The following is a 26,279-nucleotide window of genomic DNA, read 5'->3' on the forward strand; positions in this document are numbered from 1 at the left end:
AAACAAATTATCTGCAGTTGCTCCTTCTCTGTTTGATGAAGAGGACCTAGTTAGTTTTTCTCTTGCCAGGATATTCAATAGAGGATGCTGCAGCCTCCTAAAGAAAGACTCTTTCCTGCTGCTCATCTCAAATGATTGTTTAGCATTTCATTTGAACACAGGTCCACATGGATTTAAGACTAACGAATTTATTATGGCATAAACTTTAATGGACTGCAGGTCATGTAATCCACTGCACCTGCAGTCTACAAAAGCTTATGTCATAGTGTGTCCATTTGTCTGTAAAATGCCATAAGACTCTGTGTTGCTTTTGCAACACTCTAGCCCCCTTGAAAATGTGAATGGATAAGGACAGTGAAAGGGGTTTAAACTGTAACACAGAAATAAATAGAACATAAAAATAATAGATTTTAATTCAGATCCAGAACTAAACAGATCACAACATTTTATCAAAGGCAATATCCTCCAGTTGGTTGAATAATCAATTGCTATCCACTATTTATTTGACTGTCTTTCAATTGAGTCACATTTAAGACACAGAAAGTTTATTTTGAGGAAGATTATAAGGTCATAAAGCCATGTAAGCCAGTGGAAAATAGAGTTTCCTGCTATATTTCTGAGAGTTTCTCCATTGCATAATACATTAAATATTTCTCTTTGGGGGACTATAGGGAATGATAGCTACATCTGGTTTATGAATTAAAATGAATCGCAAAGCTCTGTAGCTGCTGTCTGCAGGTTTTCTAACAGAGTTGTGTATTTGTCTCATGGAGTGTTGTACCTCAGCAATGTTTTCAACAGTTGCTTTCTTATTCTATGTCAACAGGTCTGTGGGCTCTCTCCCACCTGTAAAATAAAAATGCCTGAAATTGGCCTTCAGAATATTCTCTTCTAAAGCAAGCCTAAATTTTTGAACACTAGGTCTTAACAGCACAGTTGCTGCAAATATCTGTTCTTGGGCAACATTCAAGCTGAATATAAACTATTAGTAGTGAAATTTCACCCTGATATAACATGTTGCTTTAGTGCTAATTTTGTTGCCATAGTTACCAAGTTCCTTTTGATACATTTTGCAATACCAAACATGTTGCTTTTTGGATTCTGTTGTCAGACCATCTCAGTTCTCTCATACTAGAGAATTATTTACATGCTTTAAGAATCATGCAAGGTTTATCATTATGTACAAATATCTTTTCCACTTGAAAGGGTCCATTTGAACACTTTTCTCATTGTTCTCTGGAGCTCATACAAGTCCTTTAATATGTCTATTGCTGTGGATAGGAAGCTGCCATTGGCCTTTCTATCTAGTATTGTCAACACTGATTAGCAACAGTTCTCCAGGGCTTTTCAGATTAGATTCTTTTCTAGCTCTACCTGGAATTGGGTCTCAAGAATTGAACAGGGAACATTTTATAATGCATGTACTCTTTTTGATCTTCCCCAACCATCATTGCTTGCCACTACAGTAGGAATTCAGGCTTTATAACAGAGAAAATAAAAGCACTTTATTTATCAGGAGACAAATACATCAGTTTTGGAACTATTATTCACAGTGAAGGTAGAGATGGAGTGGTCAATTTCAGCAAATATGAATTTGAAGACAAGTTTGAATTTTATAAAATGTGGGGGTTATGCCCAATGTATTGATGAATATGTGAACTCCACAGCATGGAGTGTCCATAGTGTCTACACATGCATATGGATCTTAACCTCAAAATGAATGAGCATGGAAGCCTATTTGCATGTGCAGCATCTGGGCTGCCTCATGGCATTTGGGGAAGGGGGTGGAGTACATTAACCATATATAGCAAATTCAAGGGGCAGTGGTTCATTTTTCTGTTGTATGTTTTGTTCCACATCCTGATTTGTTCCTATCTGTTTAGTTTATTCTTTTAATTATTCTGTATTTGTGTCAAATAAATAGACTGCAAAAACAAAACTATGTAAAATGAACAAACGTACCACTTAAAATGATAATATGTGCAACTGGACAAAGTGTCAATGATAAAAAAAGATTTTAAGTATTTGGACTATAAGGTAATCACAAAGCAGAGTAAGCTATTTTTATACAGCAACTATGTTGCACCCACATTCTTGACTGGACCATTTAAATGGTGAGAGTTTTGTTGCCTGTTAAAATGGAAAGGAAGATCCATCTGTCCCCAAAATTTGGTAACAGAAATTATACCATTGTACAGAAAAAAACTTAATGGGTAGCTTGTTGCCAGAGCTAGGAAAGGCACATGATGAGGTAGATTGCAAATGCTACAAAAATTACTTTTGAAATGCTACAATGTTACTGTAGCTGGCAATCTCCACAGTGATTAGTGAAGGGAGATGTCAATGCTACAGAGATTCTAATTGCAAACAGCTGGAACAGCTGGTCAATTCAGATTTTGCCAATCTGTTTGATCATGTGGCAGATATCTTGCAAGTTCCACTGACCTTAGAGCTGAGCTGATATCACAGCAAGGGTATGTTAGTCCCATTCTTGATGGATTTTGTTGTTAGTTTAAGTGTGCAGTTAACAGAAATACATAATTACAACAACTAGCAACAAAAATGTATAAATAATAAGAGATATATTATTGTTTTTAATCTCACTAGTATCAGGAAGCTATTCTGTCATGAACCAGCCTTTACATAAACATCATAGATAACTCTAAGCTAGTTTCCGGAAAGGGGGAATGTTTGATTTATTTATATTACTAGAGAGCTGTATTCCTACACTTTTTAAGCTAAGGATACTAAAAATAAAGCAAGCACATTCTGTTAATCATGATACTTAGTATTATGCATGCCTCAAGCAGCCAGGATTGTGCCCGAAGTGATTTAGAGTAGAATCCTATCCATATGTACTTGGAAGTATGTCCTCTTGAGTTCAATGGGACTTAATCTTAAATAAGTACCTATTTGCAGTCTTAAATGCATATGATTGATTGAGATTTATTTAATCAAACACCTAGATTTAATCTAAATCTAAAATAACACGGGCTTGTGTACTTTGGGGGAAGCGCTAGGGAAGTTACATAATCACTCTATTCACTACTATTCTGAAGAAAAAACATAAGGATGGTGAAGGCACTCTAGCATTGCTGGGACAAAGGATCAAGAGGTTTACCTACCTCAAAGTCATGCCTTGTGACCTGCATCTTGCAATCCTATGGCAGCAGCATCTAGCCTGATTTTTGTACTCTCTGCTTTATGGCATCATTATAAAAGTAACGTCCACCTGTGGAGTTCGTCACTTCATCCTTTGCTGGGAAAAGGGCTGCTTCCTTTTCCTGGCAGAGTTCCATTCCTTCCTACGACTGCCTAACAAGCAGATAATTCAACAGGTGAAGCTTCTCTTGGTACATTTCCAGATAGGAAAAGGTTCCACTTGTTGAATTTATGCCTGGTGTGTAATTGTCACTGGCAAAGCAGTCCTGTCAGGAACGGAAAGAAGCGAGCGAGTGCGTGCGTGCAAGGGAATGCTCTCATCACTATTAATGCTCGCGTGTGCAGGACCTAACCGTGGCATCAGAAAGTGGCTCTGCCACTAAATCTCTGGCAAGCCCCGCGTTTCCGCCTGGTAGCATCTGCGGGCATTTTGTGTTGTCTCTCCGTCCATGTTAATCCCACAGTGGGGAACGCAGCGCTGGCGTCTGGAAGCGCGCTGAGCTGTCCGCTTAACTTCCGAGCTTTATTCGGCTTTCTGTTCTTTCTCTGCCCTTACATCGACGCGCTCCTGCTAGGGGACCGCCCGTTGGAGTCCGTAGGGGACCGCTTCCTGTACCGTGCCCAAGCCGTGTGGAAATCTGTGCTTGCCTGTTCTCCTCTGGCCTTCTTTTCACGCTCCCCTGCCGGAGATAAACCGCCCCTCCCCCCGAGCACCGGAGGCGGCCGGCTAAAGGGGGGGGGGGAGAGGAGGAGGAGGAGGAGGAAGAGGGAGCTGAGCTCTGCCATAGGCGAGAGCGCGCGCGCGCCCTGAGGGAAGGTTAGTGCGCTCTGGCAGCGACGGTGGCGGAGACTTTGCTCTTTAAATTGGTCTCAAAGCCGATTACAGCTGATCTCCCACGTGATATTTCCCCTTCTGGCGGAGTTTGGCGGGGCGGGGGAGGAGGAGTAGGAAGGGGACCGAGGGGATTGCGCGAGCGTGGCGCGCCGGTCCTCGAGAAGAACCATCAGAAAAACACCCCTCGCAGAACTTTTCTGGGCGCAGAGCGCGTAAAGGACAGCCTTTGGCTAGGGACTCGGCACGAGCCGGGCGCCCAGGGGAAGCTGAGGAGCTCGCGGTCTGCCAGCGTTTGAAGCTCCGGAGCCCGGCAAGGGCGCCCAGGGGCGGCGACGCCACCATCACTGCCGCTCAGGACGGAGGACAGCGCCGACGCGACGGCCCGCGGCGGCGCGCCACGGAGCGGAGCGGCCGTGCGCCTGGCTGCCGCTGCTCTGCCGCGCTTCCGCCGCCAGGAGAAGCCGTGCTCATGAGGCGCCCTCGCCGCTCCTGTCGCTGCCGGACGATGCGCTCCCGCTGAGGAGGAGGGGGACCGCAGGGCTCCGGGAGCCAGGTGGACGCCGCCGGCGCCGGTCGAGGCACCATGCAGAAGAGCGTGCGCTACAACGAGGGGCACGCCTTGTACCTGGCCGTGCTGGCGCGCAAGGAGGGCACGAGGCGCGGGTACCTGAGCAAGAAGACGGCCGAGACGAGCCGCTGGCATGACAAGTGGTTCGCGCTCTACCAGAACATGCTCTTCTACTTCGAGAGCGAGCAGAGCGCCCGGCCCGCGGGCATGTACATGCTGGAGGGCTGCAGCTGCGAGCGGGCGCCGGCCCCGAAGAGCGCCTCCGCCGCCAGCGCCAAGGACGCGGCGCTGGACAAGCAGGTAGCTGCCCCTCCCCGGGGTTCCTCCGCTCCCCCCCCCCAGCACGAAGCTTCCGAGCTCTCCCCCCGCAGCCTCGCTCCCCGAGTGCCGAGCTCCGGGCGCGCGAGCGGGAGCCTGAGGTCGGGGGAAATGGGGCGCCGAAGCTGCCAGGACAGCACGCGGCTGTCAGTCTCTTCTTCCGAGAAGTTTTGATCCTTTGGCCGCGTTCCGCGAGCGCCGGGCAGCAGGGGGAAGCCGTGCGCGACGCGCTGGTCGCCACTGCCCGCTTTGCGAGCCCTGTCCTAAACGGCACCATTCCGGCTTGCGCTCTTGGGGGAAAGTGGAGGATGCCTTTCTTTGCACCTTCCTCCGCCCTCTCTGTAGGAGATAGTGACCTCGTGTAGGTCCTGCCGGCTGTCCGGGCCACCGAGCCTTGTCGTTTGCGCCCCTCACGCCTGAGCTGCGTTCAGTTGTCCAACTAGTGGGCTTCAAGCAACTTACAAAGGAGAGCCCCTCTCTAAAGGCACTTCAATGTTTTGTAAATGGTGGTGGTGTAGTGAGGAGGGCACCTGAAAATCACCTGGGCTAGTTTTCAGAATTCTGAGTATATTGATAGTTTCAATAAATTTCAGACACTTTTTGACAAAGGGGGCTAGCATGGTGGATAGAACATTGCTCCAGTCAAGGGCGTAGGCTACCTGCTTGGGCAGGTGCTGTTTTACCTTCTCCCTCCTACATGTGCGTGGCCCCTTGAGCCTGGCTAGAGCCATTTTGTTCTTCATTGCTTTGGCACCCAGACTTTTCTAGGACTGAGTCTAAGCAAAATGGAATTGGGGGCTGTTCTAATAGATTCCTGCATTTGAGGCTTAACACGTCCAGGAACAGCACTTGTAGCCTCACTATACAGCTTCAGGGAATGATACAAGACTTGCCTCTGTTGGAAATTGTTCTTTTTAATAGCAAGATGGCATACGGTCTTCTGTGTGAACAGGAAGAACACGATAGGCAATGCATCCACTTTAAATGCGTTCACAAGGATAGTTCTTTCACTCATCTACATTAGAAAGTACTAATTTTCCATCTTACATTTTCAACAAAACCTGTGGTTTAAATATTTTTCAATGGTTTTTGTTGTTGCAATTGACCAAATACAGTTTGTGGTACTGATTTATGTGAAAAAATATACCCTCTGGAACTTGGATGAATAAAAATATTTTGGAGTACTCAAATTTAAATTTTATGAAATAGTTGGAATGGTTAGGCAGTCAAAACATTGAGCTTGAATAATTGGATGCTGATAGAGCTGGCACTTCTGCACTCTTCTTATCTGGAGTTCTGTGTATGAAGCCAGTTTATCTGACAATCTGTACACCGTATTGTTTAAACCAAACTAATTGGATTTTGACAGGCACAACTCGCAAGTTTTAATTTGACTTATTTCTTTAAACATAACTCTAATAAATACTGCATTTAGACCAAAACACTTCTGTGGTTATACTATTGGGATTCTCAATGTAAGAAATCAGAGCTTGGTCATTCCAGTGGGTTTTTGAAGACTCCATTGGATCCACCAGATAAGGCAATGATTCACACTGGGTTTGGTGTCTTAGCCATTGGAAAAGTTCAGTAATGGAGGCAGAAATGTATTTCTTAGGTGAACCTAAAGCAGAACTGTTCCAGGTCTAAAGATCTATCTTTATTGATTGAGTAGAAGAGGTTGGCTGCTGAATTGGATTCTTAACAGTTATGTTCTGCTTGATAAACTTACAAAACAAAAGCAGATTATATTAGCAAACTACAAGTGATATATGTTGCAAAATAGGAGAAAGAGTAGTACTTAAGGATAAGATATTTGATCCTTGTTTCTTGGGAAAGCACTGTAGGAGACATCAGATTTGATGGCCCTGTTTTCACTGTATTTTTCAGTCTGAGAAGGAATCTAGTAGGTGTTGAATCATTTCTCCTTGACTTGTGAGATCAAACCTGTGTCAGTCAGGTAGGGAGTGTTGGATTTTCATTCTCAAAAAAAAAAAAAGAGAAAAAAAAAAAAAAAGTGGTGTGGGAGGGGCCCTTTTTCAGTTTTAAGCTTCTGACTTTTTTGAAAAATAAGTAAAAATAAAATCTTGAAGTGCTTCAGAAATCTTTCCACCATTTTAACCTATTATGAAAGCAAATCATGCTAGGAGAACTGCATTTGTAAAGCATCTCTTATTTATTTAGACACATATTTATAGGCCACCTATAACTCCCAAGGTTTTCCTCTTCAAGTGTGTTATATGATAATGCAACATTCCTGTGCACACTTATTGAAATCAAGGGGACTAAGTAAATAGCCTTATAATTTAACATTTTCCCCCATTTTGTAAGGTGTAACTCCTTTCATATTTACCTAGCTGAATCTGAGCATACATATACTTAGCTGGTGCATAATCTGGTTTTGTAGTGAGCTTCTAATCTAAACCCACAGGTAAAATTATATTTACTGCTATGTATTAATGCTTGCTTATTGGAATGATTAATGCAGAGCAGGAAATATATCTTACCTTCTGTCTTAGATAAGACAAACCTTTCATTTGCTCTTGATGTCTTCTGCTTTTGTTTAAGAAATATGGTTAGTGAAAACCTTACGAAAAACAAAATTTGTTTTACGATGTAGTCTCTATGATTGGAACTAGGTCCTCTGGATTTAAGTGATATTTTCCATAATCAGTTTGGATCATAGTGTATTCCTAAGTAGACTTTTTCAGAAGCACGTTTTACTGAGATAGGGCTTACTCTCAGACACATTTGCATAGAATTGCACTGTCTGGGACCAGCTCTCTGTCACATGATACAATGCACATATTATTTGCAATGGTTATTATATTGCTTTAACAACATGATTCATGATATTGTACTGGCAACAGATGTCCACTGATGCTGATTTAGTGATGCTCTTGCACCTTCTGTGCCTCAGCATCAGTGATAAATAAGACAGAATTGCCATGCAGCTCTAACTATACATGGCCCATAAGTATGGATAATGCTGCAGCTTTGCGCTCATCATCACTTCGATAGTTTTCTTGGCAGAGAGAAGACTTGAATGACTTTACTGCATATGCATTATATATGTCCCAAGGAAACACCGCTTATATGTTTTCAATTTAATAATGCCAGCTATGTAATGCCAAATATCAGGGCAGATGACTTGGAGGCTACCAGAAAGGAAATGGGGTTTGTTTGTTTAACTCCATTTCTATGCTGCTCCATAACCTGAAGGTTTAAGTAGAGGTTCAAGCGGACCATCTAGCTGCCTGCAAGCAGCTTGGCCTGTGTGGAGAGAAAAGATGCTCAGAATAATGAGCCAAGCCAGAGTAATCATCAGACCAGCTGGATGAGCCCCGATTGGATCATCAGGCTACCTGATTACCACTGGAATGAAAGCTGCAACCCACTTGGTGACTTTGGGCCGGTCACAGACTTTCATGCCAACCTACTTTACAGGGTTGTTGTCTCAATAATTGGCTTAAAAACGAAGAAATGACCTTGATAGCCCTTCTCCTAAAGTTCTGACTAACAAACAGGGCTCCTCCAGCTGGTCCTTCTGGGTTGGTGCTTTAACTTGTGTGATACCTCTGAACCTGCCTTCTTTCTTTTGTTAAATGTTCACAGAGAAGTTGCCAGCTTCCTTTCTTGCTGTCTTGCTCTAGCAGCTAGGCAGGAGTAACCTATTTCCTACCTGCGTTCCTTTGAGAACAGCAGCAAAGATAGCTGCCACCGATTTGGCTATTCCATAGGTTAAATAGGCACAAACCTTCCAGACCTGTTTTGATCAGATTCTAGATCAACTGCAGGCCCCACTCCAGCACATCACGTTATGTGATCTGTATTAAGAACACCTATTCTGAACATAGTATGATATACTCTTTTAAAGACCACTGGGCAGCAGTACTGAAGGTGGGAGAAGTGTTTTCTCATTATTTAGACTTCAGTTTTGCATGTGAATTTAGTTCATAAGGTGCTTGAAATGTAAGGTGTGTGTCAGTATAGCAAGCTGGAAATGAAGAAAAAGGTATAAAGTGTTATGAAAAAGTGTTTAACCACTGAAAAAATCAGCAACCCTGCAAATCTGTTGTAAGAATATTACACAGGGTAATTACTGCAACATAATATTGCTTGTAGAAAAGCCTTTTTGCTTTAAGCTCTGTGTTTTATTTCTTCATGGCTCACACATTTCTAGCATTTGGTTAGGAACAGCACTACAAGGAATTGGTGTAGTTCTCCTGTTTTGATTTTAAAGCAAGTTAATACATCAATGTAGTTTTTGGTTGTATAGGGTCATAGCCTAATCTAACTCAGTGTTTTGTTGGTGAAAATAAAAGGGGTGTGTGAGGAACGCAGCCTCTTCATTTAATTGTACCTTATCTTACTCAGATGTTGGTTACAACAGTGTTTCTCCTTCAAAGCAAATGGAACATGTATTTTGAGAAAAGGAAAATATTTTTAATGGCCTCACTAGTAGTTGCCAAGTCCAGCACTATTGTTTATTCCATCATCTTGGTACCATTAACAAGGTCTTGTGGAAACTAGTGTCTGCATCAGTGTTTAAAAGTAATGGTATCACTCTCTTCATTATGATTTGATATACTTTAGGCCTAAACTCTGGCACTGAAATCAGGTTTGGGGCTAAATTCAGGTGTGGCCACAGTGATCACAGTTGGCACGTTTCATAAGCCATGGTGCAGTCTCACCAATGGGTGTCCGTTGTGTTGTCGGGAACCAGTTCTGAAGTTCTTTCATGGTAGGATTAGTTTTCTGAAACCACAGAGAGAATCAATTGGCTTTTCTAAGGTTTCTCCAGTTTTCTGCACCCAGGATATGCATTTTATCATGGTTGGTATGGAAACATCATAGACTCCTCTGGCAAGAGTGGTCACAGAAGCAGTTGCTTCCAGCCTTCGATTTCGACTGCCCTCTGCTCCCTAGCAGCAGATGGTTCATTGTTTGCTTCATTTCCACTAGCTGAGTGATGTTTCCATCTCCTTATTTACTTTTGGAAGTAGGGAGAACAGCATGAAAATACAGGGGAAGAGGGCAATTGCAATGAAACTGTTTATTTTCATTTAATAAAAATCATCAGAGGGAGATGGAGCAGCTGAGAAATGCCACGGACATGCCATCATGAGCTAGGTGTTCCCTCCCCAGTGAGACAGACTTTCTAGCACTTCCTGTGTCTTTATTCTACACAGAAGTCTAAACATACAAAAGTATCTGAGCATACACAAAGTAAGAAGTTGAACCCTCTCTGCTCTCCTTTACCCAAAGCTACGCTTATGAACCTTTCAGGGTCTGTCTCTAGAAGGAGGGGTGCTGTGGAACTGGGTGCTCCTGTACTCTGAGCCCCTAATTGGGCCTGCCTGCAGCTGTGGGGCCGGGCCCTTGGCTCCATCTCCTCAGGAGGCTGTTGTTCTCCATCCAAGAGACGACCCAATTCCAAGTCTCCTCCCCTGGATGTTTTTGTCTGTCTTCTCCTTCATTCCCACAGGTAAGGGGACTAGGCCGCATGAGTATCCTTGAACTACTTTCTTCCAGAGCAGGCTCAGACTGGTACTGAGACTGGATCTGCAGCTGCAGGCCTGTCCGTTGCAACAACAATTCTGCTATCAGAGTTTAAGCTTGGAGCCCCATCTGGTTCAGCCAACTCCCCATCATCCTAATACTCTGAGTTATCAGTCCCACCAAAACGCTCAGCTTCTTGTGTGCACCTGGGAATCTTCCCCGGGCACATGCACACAACATTAATACCTCTGTCTACTACCAAAACTGAAACTGATATCCCAGATATCTCCTAGAAATGATCCTGTGCATGCTAACATGTAGTCCAGGCTGTGCATGTTTTCTTGGAAGTTAGTCTAACCAGTCTAAGTAGGGAAATACTACTAAGCAAATCCAGCATTACTCCTGAACCTCACACTTTCTTTTGGCTTGCGAAAGAACAATATCAGAAGAGGAAGATGCATCTAATATGCATGGCTTAAAAATGTTCTGCATGCAATCTAAATAGATAAATGCAGTTTTCCATACTAGTAATGTTATTTTAAAGCATAGAATTCTGTGTTGGTTCCTAAACTGTAGGTACCGTCACACCCTTTTAATGCAAATCTTGCTATAGTAAGTTGCTTATGGTTCTTCAGAGAGAAAGTTCAAGTGAAACACAAGCAATTTACCATAAAAGGAATTGCATCTGATCTGAAGTTGAAGACTTATTAACTGCCAGATGTCTGTTTGATGAGTGCTTCCATCAATGGTCTGCTTGCATATTTGTAAGTAAATCAAACACGATAACAAACCATAGATGTCTAGTGAGTCATCCCCATAAAAAAACCCTGAAAAGTTCTCACTGGTTGGGGAAATGGGGAGCATAGCAAAATTCATCATCAGGTTAGTTTGCATATATTAGTAATTCACCTGACTATTGTAATTAATCATTTTAAAGTGTCATTTGAAGTGACATTTAAAGCTTCAATCCAGCATACAGGTGGCTCAAGGTAAGTCCCACTGAACTCAGTGGGGTTTATGTGTGAGCAGGCATACATCAACACGGCAGAACAGTTGCATGCCCTGGCAGCATTCATATATCACCTCACACACCATGCTGCTTTGTGGCGTACAGTCTGTAGGAACTGGGCAGCCACTGGTAATGCCTAGAGGGCACAGCTTTTTGTTTGGAACAGGGAGGGTAAAGATAATAGGTTCAGCAAAACAACCAAGCTTTACACAATTTAAATACAGGTAACAGTTATTTAGTTTTCTGAACTCTTTCCGAACATGTTGTAGTTGGAAGAGGTGTTGTTTGCCAATAGTGAGAAATGGAGGCAGAGTTCCATTCTGCAAAATGAAGGCTGTTCAGACATTCTGCAGGGTTACTGTTTGCACTGCCATGCGGAGGTCAAAATCCATGGTACAGCTTTGTAAATTCATAAATATAATGCTTCATCACATACTTGGAAATTAAATCCTATCTCCTGGTGCAGCGGCCTGTTCAAAAATGGAAAAATGGCTGTGTTTGTCAATGGTGTGTGAGCTGAGACATAACTTAAAGGCACATTTAGCAAACTGTGATTTGCAATCCAGCTTTGTGTATATATCACTTTAACTTAAGAATCCTAGTTTATGCATAAGCTACATGATGGTACACTCAGCTTGTTTGCTCCTGGTTTTTTCTTGTACAAGCAGGAAAGGAAAACAGACATGGATAACTAAGTGTTATGTATGAACCTGAGATGATTTATGGTGGGTCAGATACACAAGGATCACAAACCAGCTTGAAAACAGGCTTTCTTGTTGGTTTATAAACCTTGATTTGAGTACAATAAAACATAATCATGTGTTTGAATATAATTCTAAACTATCCATGCCTACTCATACAACAATCAGGAACCAGAGGTCTGCATGCCCACTGGGGTTTAGGAAAGGTTAATTATAATTATAATTCCTAGCTTAAAGTGGCCTGTGAATGCTGCCAGTGATTTCAGAACTTGATTTCAGCTGGAAAGACACCACAGCATGTAGACAAGCTTGCACTAGCCATGGCCCAGTTTGTTGAATCAAATCCTAACTTCATATGGTAGGTTACGTAAGAGCTTTGAACAGTCATACATGGCCCCTTTGCATGAAGTATTATGCAAGTGTGGAAACAGGCAAGGAAGCCACAGTTAAGTATGGCTTTCCCGTATGTTAGAACCAGTAAACTGTGGTTAATTGTTTCCATGCAAGCCAGGATATGAAACAATGGGTTAAAACTAGCTTCTGAATCTTGTCTCGTTTGAAGCCATTAAATGTAATTCCTGGCTTATTTGGGAAGTCTTGGGTGGTCTTAATGAGGGGCCCACGTGGTGCTGGATCTTCAACTGTAGGGACATCCCAGTAAAGCTTGTTTTTCCCTCTGAACTCAGAAACTCAGGAGACCTTTGGACTTGCTCCATTAACAGAGTGTGGTCTTCTAAATGAGAGGGAAGACTCACCTTTTCTTCTGCAGGCTGCTCATTATTTTCATTAATTCCAGAGTCTAAAATTAGCTAATTGGACCTCTGTTATCTGGCTTAGTTGAATGTTGCTTGACCCTGCAGAGATCTGCCTAGCCCGTTGCTGCTGGGCAATTCACTTGTAGCCTGAGCTGTTACAGGCAGCAAGGATCTGATGGGAGGAAGAGCAGGAGCATTGTTTGCTCACATATCAGATGGAGTGCCTGAGGCCTTCCTCATCTTTTTCTTCCTACAAACCCATTGACTGGGAGAAAAACCTCAAAGGAATAAAATGTATTTGGAACTTTCTTCTGGGCGATACCTAAGCTTGGTACCTGTTGCCCCTTTGCAGCAAGCACTCGCTGGACCTTGCTCCAGCTGAAGCATCAAACTTTTGCCATCTCACGACTGTGATAATTCAACTAGAATGTAATTGTTTATACATTATTTGCATGTGTTTTAAAAAGAAAGTTTAGACAATCACTGGTAGGCCCTCTTAGAATCCACTGGGCTACTTCAAAGGAAATACTTGTACATATCTACTTGCCAACCAACTTTCCCCATGTCTCTCATTAAAAAGTGAAAAAAGAAACCAAAAATGCTGTGACAAGCCTGAAGAGGCTTGTGATCACTACGGGAAGGAAGCCACTAAGAGTTACTTGAAAGTAAAAAATGCAAGGCTGTTTTGCCACTCTCGCCATGAGGCTTCCTAGTTAGTCAATAGTTCATTTGGACAACATGACAACCCATCATGGGTACAAGAAACCTAAAACATTCCATGGGTTGTTGAGGGGGCTTGTTGCCCATGGACAAGCCAGTCTGGCAAAACTGGTCTTGGTTTGCAGAACACATCAAGCCACAATGGGTTGTCATGTCATATTACCCTAGTCACTGAATTAAAACGTTAGTTAAAGATTAAAAATAAATTCATTTTAAAGTGGTAAAAAGGCTTCAAGTTAAACATATATAACAATAAAGAGAGGCAGAAAGGGAGGGGTTAACCTTATTGAAAGGTGAAGAGCAGTTTAAAAATAAACTGAGAGAGACAACCTTTTGCTGTTTATCCCTTTTTAACTCTGGGGACTAGTTCTTCATAGACCTAATGGCTTCTATGTTTGTGCCACTGAAAATGTTGCAAATGGAGATTGGAGGGCCTGAGGGAGAGGGAAGGCTGATCAGACTGGTTTCTAGTATTATAACCAAATATGTGCATTGAACTGAGGGAGCTTTTAGATAAGTAGTCTCAAAATTGCTACCAGACAAGGAAACTAGAAGGTATATACAACATCTAATAATAAAGCATTTTGCAGAAAAGTGTTCTTTTCCTGATTCTCTGTTCCCTGCTTTGCAGTGTCAGCCACTGTGGTGTCATTAATGATAGTATAAAAGTGTGTGTTTTAAAACAACAACAGCAGCAGCCACAACAACAACATTTATTGGAAAAGTAAATGAATTAAAACAGAAAAGAAATAAACAAAAATGTACTTTCTTAATAGTCTCCTAAAAGTCCAAAGAACTAGCATCCCTGGAATTTTAATCATGATTAATTAAAACATAATATGAACAAAGCTTTAAGTTGGATAGTTTTAACTTTTAATGAACCTGAAGAAGAAGAAAAAAAAGAAGAAATCCATGGAAGATACATGAGAGGGTCATCATGATTAGAAACAAAGGAAAGTTTGAGCATGTTTTCTACAGGTGGTGAATTAAATAACCTGAGCTGGAAGACATGGAGATCATAGATCTGCTAAATGTGTAGGGAAGTGGACAAGATAACACCACGGAGTCAAACACCTGAGAGTATTTCAGGGCCTCCATCTATGGTATGGAGCATGGGTCCTCAAACTACAGCCCGCGGGCCGGATTCGGCCTGCCATGCCCATTTATCTGGCCCACCTGAGGTTTTGGTCTCGCTGCGCACACCGCACGCCACTCACCCTCACCCCACGCGCGGGGACGCAACGACTTGTTCACGCAGAGATCGTTTTGGCCTCACTCAGAGAAAACAACCCCCAAGTGAGCAAGACGCTGCCTCGCGTGCCCACCACTGCACTGTGGCATGCCCCCGCCTCGCCCCACCATGCCCGTGCGCCCCACCCCCGCCGACTTGCTGGCCCATGTGCCTTGCCGGTACCACTTCTCCGGCCCGTGCCCAGCATGGCATCTTTCAACTGGCCCCCTGGTGAAAAAGTTTGAGGACCCCTGGCATGGAGGGTAGCAAGGAGAGAAAGAGATTTCTTAGTGGTGGCACCCTGCTTGTACAATTCTAACCTCAGTGCCTCTCTCTAGTACTGTTCTTTTTGTGCTACACAAAAAATACTTTTGTTATCTAGTCTTTAAAATATATTACTATTTTTATCATGCTGAAATTTATGGTATGTGTTTATTTTTGTATTTTATCCCTTTTATAACAGTTCCAGTAGTTTAACATTAAAATAAAGAAGCAAATCCTGGCTATTTTTTGTCTTAACTATAAAAGCAGATTCAGTATAGAAACATTCAGAACTTGTTAACTTGTAACACAGAAAATCATTCAGGTACTTATTGAAAAAGAGCAGTGTTGGTTTAAATCAAAGGTTTTTTAATGTATTATTAAATTATACTCCACCCATCCAGAAAAAATAACATTCAAAACAGCTAACAATAATAAAATACAGGTTAAAACAACACCTTTGTTAGAACATAAAAAGAAAAAGTTATAAACTCAACAGGAAAGCAGCAATTGCCTAGCCAGTTACATCCCCTTCAATAGCAGATGACCTCAACATGCCAAAGATCTGAATCAGTAAAACAGTGTTGTCTAGGCCAACATTTCGTTCCCAAAGTGGCCAACCAGATGCCTGAAGACAGGAGTGCAATACACCTTGCCGACATTTCCCAGCAACAGGCATAAAAAGACATGCTGCCTCTTCTACTGGATGTAATATGTAACCACCCTGACTTGTAGCCATTGATAACCTTATCCTCCAAGATAAAAGCCATTACATGGGTTGCGATCTTATGCACACTTACTCCGAAGTAAGTCCCATTGAGACTAGCATACTTTGAACAGATTTTGAGAAGGCAATCATGCTAGGGAAAGTCAAAGGCAGCAGAAGAAAATGAGGACCAAATAAAAGGTATATTGACCCCATAAAGGAAGCCACAGCCTTGACTTTAGAACTGCTAAGCAGGGATACCATGGACAGGACATTTTGGAGGCTTTCATTCATAGGTTCTCTGTAAGTCAGAGATGATTCGAAGGCACACAAGAAGTCCCACTGAACATAGTAGGATTCACTTGTGAGTGAACATGTAGAGAGTCTACTGTTCATCTTTCCGTAAACCCTTCCCTTCCCTTCCCTTCGTATACAGTGTGTGACTTGGCTTGCTTGCACAAATGTTCTGCCACTATTGTTCTATAAACGGTACTAGCAATGTACTTGATATCTGCATGACAGCATAGTATGAATTGAATAGATCTGGATAAGAACCAGTGTGGTGTAGTGGCTAAGAGTGCAGGATTAAGACTCAGGTAATCTGGGTTCTAGTCCCTGCTCAGCCATGGAGCCAACGGGGTGACTTTGGGCCAGTCACAGACTCTCAGCCCAACCTACCTCACTTAGTTGTTGTTGTGAGGATAAGACTGAGAGCAGGAGAATTATTTAAGCGGCTTTGAGTTCATTATAAGAAAAATGCATGATATAAATCTAATTAATAAATAAGATGATATTTTGTTTCTTCTCAGAGTAGAACTTCTCGGTACTTCTCTCCCCGAGGTGTATTTATTTATTTATTAATCAGTTAGTACATTGGTCCAAATGAATAAAAGAGTAGGAGATATTTAGTCATATCATTTCTAGAAGATTGTTTGCTCAAAGATCTATCTTGGATACTTTTTGTCCTTGTGTCCCCATATATTTTACTTCTTGGGTAGAAAAGCAGGTTGGGTAGGCATAAGTTGAATGAAGAAATGTTGAGCCTATTCACTTTTTGTGGGCCAAATTAACAAGCTGTTTATGGAGGCAAGCAGAACTGGATAGGAAGAAGAATGCTTAACCACTTCCACAGTCTACCGAAGGTTTTAAATTTAAGCCTTTCTTTTCCCATTGCTAAAGAAATGGCTGGGACAGTCTTCCTCTTGCATGCATCCTTGGTAAAAAAGCAGAATGGCCATCCGTTCTGGTGGCTTGAAACACTGTTTCTTGATCTTCTGGCAAGGATGGCTGATCCATGGCCTCGCTGGCATGGAGAGCTTCTGACAGCAGGTCCAGAGTGCCACTTGGGTACTTTGGAGGCTGCCGTTACCAGGATTCACCTGGCAGCCACTTGGTGTGTGCTGCTGCTCTCTCCAAGTGGCTCACTCACCGTTGGGTCTCACCCATGGTGAGATCATGCTGTTTTGGTTCAGACAGCACGATTCACCACGGATGGGAGCAACTCTAGACAGTCCATGGGTTCTCAGAGTGGGTCACTGGAAGAAAAAAAAAAAACCCCACTCTGGGTGATCTAGACTGTGTTTGCACAACAACAGCCCAACAATGACAAATCATGGTAAATTGTCAAGTCATCTGAACCAGGTCAGCCAGTCATTAAAGCTGCAATGATCTTAGAAGGAGTTTGTTGAGTCCATGCCACTGTTTTCTGAAACCCCACTGTATACATCTGATGATCATATTTCCATGTTTTGGCTGATTGTGCATTTATTAAACTGACCAGAGAATATTAATGTTGAATAAATTTTACACACCATGACACATGAAGATGCTAATCAAACCTGCAGACTTTCCTTCCTGCCTTGAAATCCCATCTTCTCAGGGTTGCCTATGTTCTGATAAGTGTAAACTTCATTGTGGTTTTCTAAGCAGTGTTATTGGCAATTAAGGTAAATTGCTGAACTGAGATTGCTAGACCACTTTCCAATGGACACATCTCATTTGCTGGCTAATTCAGGTAACATTATTACATCTGAGATGCAAGACATTCATTTTGAACTATCTAGTCACTCAAATGTCACTGTCTTTCATAAGCAGCTCTGAGTTAGTTTATTTGTCCAAAAAGCCAAGCAGGAGATGCCTAAATAAATATTTACAAGGGGGCATAATGCAGTGAATAGTATGGGTTAGAATGCTGATTTTTTCCCCCAACAAGAGCTGGCTTTCAAAACCCACACAGCCATGCAACTTGTGGGTGGCCTTTGGCTGGTCACTCTCTTTTTCAGCCTACATCACAGAGTTGTTGTGAAAATTAAGCAGAGGGGATAATGCTCCTTGAATTATTTCGAGCAGGAGATGGGATAAATGGAGCAAACGATATGGCAATACAAGGCTTTTTTTTCTATAGTGCATATTTAGGAAAATGGCTTGATATGTGTGTCTTAAATGGTGGCTACAGGCGGGGGAATTAGAACGTTGATCATTAAGTCTGGTAAGGGGCAGATTTTTTGTGCAAAATAGAGTGTGTGTTATTTGAATCCTGCTGTGGTATGTTTAATTTTTCAAAACCACAGAGCTTCAGCATGGTTTCTCTGATTGTCCAAACTTGGCATGGTGGAATGCAGTATCATAGAGACCCTGGAAAGAGTGGCAGCTGCTGCAGAGGCTGCTCTTGTTTCCAGCCTGCTATCCTGCTTTACCTAGCGACAGATGCATCAACATCTGCCTTGCTCCATCTGGCTGCTTAACACCCCCCCCCCCCCGGGTTCTTCATTTCCCTCCAGATGCCCACCTGTGTTTTGGACTTCTCTCTGGCAGCAGTGAAGCATGCCAAGTTGTCACAGACAGCATCCTTGGAGAGAATAGTATTATACACTCCATCTGCTCAGTGAAATTCTCACATATACCACTCATGAGCTGCTCTGCCTTTGCATTTCAGGCAAAAGAATCTCTCTCCTCTCTGCAAAATTGCTTCCACAAGCAGGGGGCACATGGGCATTACAGTCAGGGGAGCCTCCTTGAAAATGTGCTGCCCCTCACTCAGGCTTTCACACAGTCTTCAACCCATATATTTTCTGCCACATCCAGGGGCCATAGGTTGACTCCTTTGTCCTTTGCATTTACTAAAATAGCAAGCTGAGCAAAGGATGAAATATTACTTACATACAGTGAAAATATATCCAAATAGCAACAGTCATTTTACCAACCAATTTACCGACTTAAGAACATAAAAAAGCCATGATGTACCAGACCAATGGTCCATCTGGTCCAGAATTCTGTTCATGTGGAGGCAGACCAGCTGTATACTGGATCCCTCAAGCAGAACGGGTAGATCTCTGCCTGCCCAAGCTCCTCAAGAAGTGGGGTATGCAGGCATACTGCCTCTGGTAATGGAGGTAGCACATAGCCAGCAGGCTAGTAGCCTCTGGTAGTCTCCTCCTTCATGAATTTGGCAACCCCCCCCCCCCCCCGCTTTTAAGGCCATCGGAATTGGTAGCCATCTCCATTTCCTACGGCAGTGAATTCCATAGTTTACATTGCATGAGGAAGTACTTCCTTTTATCCTCCCACCAATGAGCATCATAGGATGACATGGACTCTAGTATTATGGGAGAGGGAGAAAAATGTCTCCCTCTCCGCTTTCTCCACACCATGCATAACTGTCTCATTATGTCTCCCCTTATTAGCTTTTCCCCAGCTTTTGTAGCCACTTCAGTTGTCCTTCTCTGCATTTTTTCCAACTCAGTGCTGTCCTTTTTCAGGTAAGATGATTAGAACTGCACCAAGGGGAACATTCTAAGGGGAATCACACCAAAGATTTGACTATGGGGAGTATGATCTTGGCAGTTCTTTCTGATCCTAATTATGCCTAATATGGAGCTTTCCTTTTTCAAACAGCTATGTACAGGACTGACATTTTCTTTGAGCCCCAAGATCCTTTTTTTTTATTAGTCCTGCTAGCTCAGATTCCATCAGCCTATACTTGAAGCTGGTTTTTTTCTGCCCCAATATGCATTACTTTACACTTGTTACATTGAATTGCATTTGCCAGTTTAATGCCCAGTCTCCCAGCTTGGAGAGATTGCTTTGTAGCTCCTCACAATCCCTTTTGGTTTTAACCACCTGAAATGCAGATAAGATTCTGTGGGGACGGCAATTGTGAATTATTGCAGATACATATATGTTGTGACATCATACTCTCTTCACATAGACAAAACTCTGCGCTGTTTTCATATTTTGGATAGCATGGAAAAGATCTTTTAAAAAATCTCTGTTCCTGGACTGCAAGGGTGGTCACCTAACAAACTTCATAAACATGCCCTGAAGTGTTATCTCCATTCAAGATTATTTTAAAGTGAGCCAGAACAGGAAGGATATGGATAGGGTGGAACACAGTGGGAAATTTTGCTAGTAAATGGAAACATGATTTGATACATAGTTCAAATGAATCTAAAACAATTTTACTAAGTGTAACATTTTTTGGAAATCTTCCCATAATGTGTTCCTTTGTTTTTTAATGAACATTGGAATGTATTAGATGAGAAAACCAAGCATAACTAAGGCAAAAAAACACTGTGATGTACATCAGGAAAACCTGTTACTGACATTAATAAGGGTGTAGACTTGCAAGATTTCTCCTTTGAGATAACTTCCATAATGTGGTGCTCCTAGTTCAGATTGAAGCTTTAGTTGATATTTTGGCAAAAACATTCATTTTAATATTTCAAGTCAAAGCTTTTTCTTAGTCAAATGCATATAAATCCAAAGCTGTGAAGAAAAATTAAGTCCTTAGACCAATGGAAAGGAAACATTTTTTCTACCAAGGGCTACAAACTCAGAAATAAATCAATTTGGTGACACAGTTAAGGTGTTTCTACCCCCCCCCCTTTTGAATTATATTGTAACATCTATAAGGTAGTGCTTAGAAATGTAGCTCTGGCTACGCAGGGTGGGATCCAATAACTAACAGAAACAATACTGCAACTATACCTGTAGAGGGAGGCAGGTAATGGCAGACACCTTCTCTTTAAATCAAGACTATTTTCAACTGAACACTCAGAATGATGGAAGGGTTCAGTCCATTGCTGGAAAGTGTTTGAAGTGCCTATCAATAGGCTGTTTTCTGTCTCAGCATTTTCTCAGTGTTGGGAACTTTTTGGAAATGCCTTGGAGTAGGGATGAATAAAAGAAGCAAAGCAAAGCAAAAAACTTTAGTAGCTACATTTGGACAATTGCATTGAGATATGAGCTTGAGCGAGCAAGCAAGCAAAAATGTCTTCCATTAACTACAGTATTCTGTTTCATGGAAACCAGGAAATGTCATGCATCTGCAAGTAGGTAAATACATACTTGCAGATGTGTGTATATTCTTATATTGGTGGGTTTATCTGCCCACAGTGGTCTCAAATGCTTTATGTGCTTAGAAGATAGATCTTTGTATATGTCCTTCCATGTATGTATGTATGTATGTAGCAGCATTGTGTGCATGTTTCCATGCATGCACTGCTCTTTTCTAAAGGGAAACCCCCTGTCAAACCATTTGTTGTATTGCATGCATTTGCCCATTCTTCTTAATATAACTTAAATAGCTGTTGAATTTCACTGAAGGACATTGAAAATAGGCTCGTCCTTTTATCCTTCTATAAACTTTCTCTCCTCTTTTTCCATTCCCTCTTATCTCTCCCACAAGGTTCAGCCTTGTCTTATCCAGAAATCCTAACCCTCAAATATGAGAACTTGCCACCCAAAAGCTCCACTCCCTACTCTGCACACTGTTTCTGAGAAATCATTCCCCAAAGTTTTTCCATTATAATAAGCATGACAGGCCAAATATGAAAGACCCCCTTTAGGCTCAGTTTGATCATGCCTGCTTCTTTGCCTTTGCCCTTCTTGCATGAAAGTAAAGCTAGATGAGAGAACTAGAGATCTTGGATTAGATCTATAATCTTTAAAAGGGCTAAAAGCAGCTGTGAGGGCCCATGATTTCAAATCTTGATCATGATAATAGGTGGGCAGAGGTTAATCTTTCTTCTAAACCATTTTCTGAATCCAAATTGCCCTCTCCCAGCTGCTATTTACCCCACAAGGGAAAACATACAGATGAATACAGCTGCTTGGCTTATTTTTAATGTGGTTGATCCAGTCACATATCTACTCACATCTGCCTTGTTTTGTCACAAAGTTCCTTACGCCTACAATAGTAACATTGCTAGATCTTATAATGTTATCATTCTAGTTTTCATAACGCTTAGTCAGACATAATGCCAAGCCATAGTTAGCTATTATATGAATCAGTTCTGTGCACAGTCCAACCTTCTCCCAGGTTGGCCTGATGTCTCCTCACTTCCAGTTTAAGAGCAGACCATTGTTTAGCATTACATATGTACTAGGCAAGGAATACTTTAGATAATGGTCAATGTTTGTGTAAGGTTGTTTTTTCAAGTGCCTATAATTCTGGCAACCTTTTAGAACAACATATTACTATTATGTTGAAGTAACAAATGATTCTACATCTTTTATCATCAAATATATATTTCTTAAAGTTTTGCGCTCTTGCCTCCATGGAAGTGGTATTGATTTCACTGGAGTAAATGTTGCAAAATAACCATAAGGATATAAAGAATCTTCCTGTGTATCATGCTGTTTAGGAATATTTGCGTTGTTATCTGTCCTATCTGTTTGGCTCTTCTCTGGTATTTTCTTCCAAGAAACTTGATGATATTCTTCCAAATGTCATACTTTTTACAAAGTATTTTTTCAAAGAAATGAAGTTCATTGGATTTTAATATAGCTTCAAAGGTCCATTGATAACTTTGTTATAAGACTATAGAATGGAAGCGGAGGAGGCAAACAGCATGTGGTTCCTGGCAACAGAACATGAGACTGACATTATGGTAATAAATTCCTGTTTGAGTCAATACATTGTTTTAACATCTCAAAGGTGTTTTCAAACAGTACCTCTGTTTACCCCTTAGTTGTCTGAAGCATCAGATTCTTGACATTCTATAACAACTGTGTTATAAATATGGAGTATTAGAGTATAACAAACTTGTATTATTTCATTGGCAATTAAAAATAACAAACGTTGTTCCTGTCCGACGTTATACATGTTCAGCGTGGCTTTGGAATTTGCAAGACAATAGTAAATATGAATGTTTTACTGCTTAGAAATGACAAGTAATAGGGACTGGGTTAAGATATAGTGCCTATATATGAAGGAGAATCAGGCAATAACAGTTGACCACAGTATCATGGGAAAGGATGAAGAGGAGTCCAGTGAACACATAAAGCTGTGGTTGGGTAGGCTGATGGGTAACCAGGATAAAAGATGGAACCTGGAAATATTAGGCCTCACTGAAAAAAGAAAATGTAGGAGTGTTGGGGTACAACGAGGAGTAGTTAACCAATGTGAACTTGAGAAAGAGAAAAAAAAATCCATTGGTATCAAGCAATTTGTGCTTTCACAAGGTAGATGTGAATCTATCAGTTCAACAGCTTAGTGATTAAGTGAAGTGGTACCAGGATACCTGAGAGAGCAGCTTCTCCCTTACAAACCTGTCTGATCATTGATATCATCAGATGGCATGTCCCTGTTGGTTCCCCATGGACCTAATTGGAGTCCACCTGGAGAAGAACCTTCAGTATAGTGGCTCCATTTTGTTGTAATGCCCTTTTGAAATCAGGGAGGTGTCAACATTATATTGTTTTCGGTGCATCCTGAAATGCATTTATTTCAGGGAGACTTCCTGATCCTATCCAGCTGTGGTTTTATTGATATGATTTTATTGAACTTGACTTTTAACACATTGTCTCATATTTTATGTTTTCTCAGTTCTGGAAACTCCATACAGGGATATAGAGTAGTATCTTGCTAATTACTGGAGAGTCAGTGTGGTGTAGTGGTTAAGAGCATGGGACTGGGACTCAGATGATCTGGGTTCTAGTCCCTGCTTGGCCATAGAGCCAACTGGGTGACTTTGGGCCAGTCACAGACTCTCAGCCCAACCTACCTCACAGGGTTGTTGTTGTGGGGATAAGATGGAGGAGGAGAATGATGTAAGCTGCCTTGAGCCCTTTGTAGGAAAAAGGCAGGATGTAAATCCAAACATAATTAATTAGTGTTAAACTGGTAAAATATCAAAAGCAATCATAACAGTACAAATACTGAAAACAGTAATAGTAATGGATTCAAGGCATTTTTTATAGTTCCATAAAAGCATTACTACTGGACAATTCTATTAATTCTGTTGGGCACTGGCAATTAGTCCAACTCAATACGTGCATAGATTTTAAATCAGCTCCTGAACTGTGAGTGTTAGTGAAAATATTCATAAATCATCAAAAGTTGCACATCATTTTGAAATATAAACTGTATATCTTCTGAAGAGAGCATATACTGAAGAATGGCTACATTATATACGTACTTCTATTTCTATCCCACTTTCCGGTTAAACCATTGTCCCCAAGGGCTTACAACCTTGGAATATCTGTAGCAAGTAGCAATGCTATTTTTCTAACAGAAACAATTCGGTCCAACTGGTAAAACAGCAAAAAGGCAACAACATAAACATTAAATAAAATAAAGCCTTGTAATAACCAGTGGTGCAGTTGGGTAATTTTAGGCCCCATGTTATAGGTTCCCCTTTAGAGGACTACCTGCATTACCTCCGTTGTGAACCACATGGCTGACAGTTCTCTCCCCACCTGCTGAAGCTGCCCTTCCATGCTTTACAAATGTGTGTACATCCCTGATACACTAGAAAAACAACACTAGAAAAATTTTGATCTTTATGTGAAATTTTGCAATTGAAACATGTTTAAATCATAGCAGCATCATGACTAGCACCATCATAACCGCCCAGAGATATTCATTTATGGGTGATATAGAAATGAAATAATAGCAAGTATTAATGACCATAAGCATAAAACTAACGTCTGCTGCCCTGCCATTACTTGACACTTTTTTGAGTGCCCTCAGAGCAGCCTGGCCCTGAACACCAATTCCAAGGGCTGGCTCTGGCTGCACCACTGGCTGTAATTTAAAACTATTGAATAAAATGCCAGGAAACAAGTGCACAGTCTAGGCCAGTGGTTTTCAACCTTTCCACAGCTAGGGACCGGCGAAAACAGGTAAACCACCTTGGGGACCACTGAGGCAGAAACAAAAAGTAACAGACACATAATACAGTATTCTGTGTATTAATTTCCAAGCACAATACCAAAAAAGGAAAAAAAGGGAAAGGGGAGGGGAGGGGGGGGAGTCTCCAAAACAACCAGAAACCGAGCAACACAAAATGCCAACAAAATACTGAAATCAGCACAGTGTGGCTCCCAGCTGACTTCCACCAAGTCATCTCTCCTCCCCCCCCAGTGCACCCCCTGCGATGCCAACCAAGGAAACTCCAACCAAGGTGGAGGAACACAGCCAGCCCCCACACCAGTCCATGGTGAGCAGGATCAGCCCCCCACGGACCAGCAGGAAATCTCTCGTGGACTGGCACTGGTCCCCAGATGTGTGGTTGAAAACCACTGATCTAGGCCATGTAGGGCCTGCCAAGGTAGTGGATTTCACAAGGATAGTGTTACTACTGGTCTCCCTGGCTGCTTGCTACCTCCAGTATTAAAGGCAATATGCCTCTGTATGCCAAATGCTGGAGAACATAAACACGTTGGTCTGATGAACCCGTGTTCTCTCCCATGGGTAGCTGGTTGGCCACTGTGCGAATAAAATAATGGACTGGAAGGACCGTTGGTCTGATCCAGGATGGTGATTTTTATGTCCTTAGTGCTTTCAATTATTTAGAATAGATTAATTTTGTCAGAGAATTTATGAATCCTATAGAAAATATTTCATAGATAACATTGTTTTATTATCAGTTGTACAAATTTTGAAGGTTCTTCAGTGACTATTTTATGAAAACAGCAGTAGGCAGTAATTAAAAATAAAAGGGAAACTGCTATGAGAACAACCTGTGATACAATAAACTGGAAAAAATTAAATGCTCCATTAATTTACTTGTGGTTATTGCTGTTGCAGGTCTGAAATAGGTACGAAATTGACTGCTAATATTACCAGTATACATTTTGAAGGTTGGGAGCTAGTGACATGTCCCAAGTCAGCCAATGAATTCTAGTTTTCAAGGTCAAAATCTGATGTGCTTTGAAGTAACAGGGTAGAGATTTGTGGTGATTTGCATTGCAAGATAAACTGAAAAAATATGTTTAACAATAAATGCTAATATAACTTGAGTGTGTCTTCTAAAATTAGAGTAATTGTAGACTTTCATGTCGTACGACATAATTGCTTTCAGTTATTAGTGCTGATGTGCAAAATGTTATTGGCTCCCCAAAATGACTGCCATTGGCTGTATGGCAAAGGACAAGTAACTCCCCAAAAGACTATGGTGCTTTTGGTGAATGTTGAGAAAAGGTGTCTGGGAGGAGGGAACTGGGGCTTGAGGTCCCCACGTTGCCCACCCCTGTGCCACAGGGTATGTGACCAGATGGAAGCAATGTTG

General features: G+C 41.8%; 1 protein-coding gene across 2 annotated transcripts in view; it reads left to right on the plus strand.

Annotated features, from left to right (window-relative positions):
* The first annotated feature begins 4,580 nt into the window (after window positions 1–4,580).
* RASGRF2 (Ras protein specific guanine nucleotide releasing factor 2) overlaps window positions 4,581–26,279 on the plus strand; it is a 117,379-nt gene continuing 95,680 nt past the window's right edge. For both annotated transcript variants that reach the window (XM_044446748.1, XM_044446749.1), the window contains exon 1: window positions 4,581–4,865. In XM_044446748.1, coding sequence (XP_044302683.1) covers window positions 4,581–4,865 — 285 coding nt within the window. The remainder of the gene's footprint in view (window positions 4,866–26,279) is intronic.

This window comes from Varanus komodoensis, unplaced genomic scaffold (assembly GCF_004798865.1).
Source record: "Varanus komodoensis strain SLA01 unplaced genomic scaffold, ASM479886v1 scaffold5, whole genome shotgun sequence".
Classification (NCBI taxonomy): Eukaryota; Metazoa; Chordata; class Lepidosauria; order Squamata; family Varanidae; genus Varanus; species Varanus komodoensis.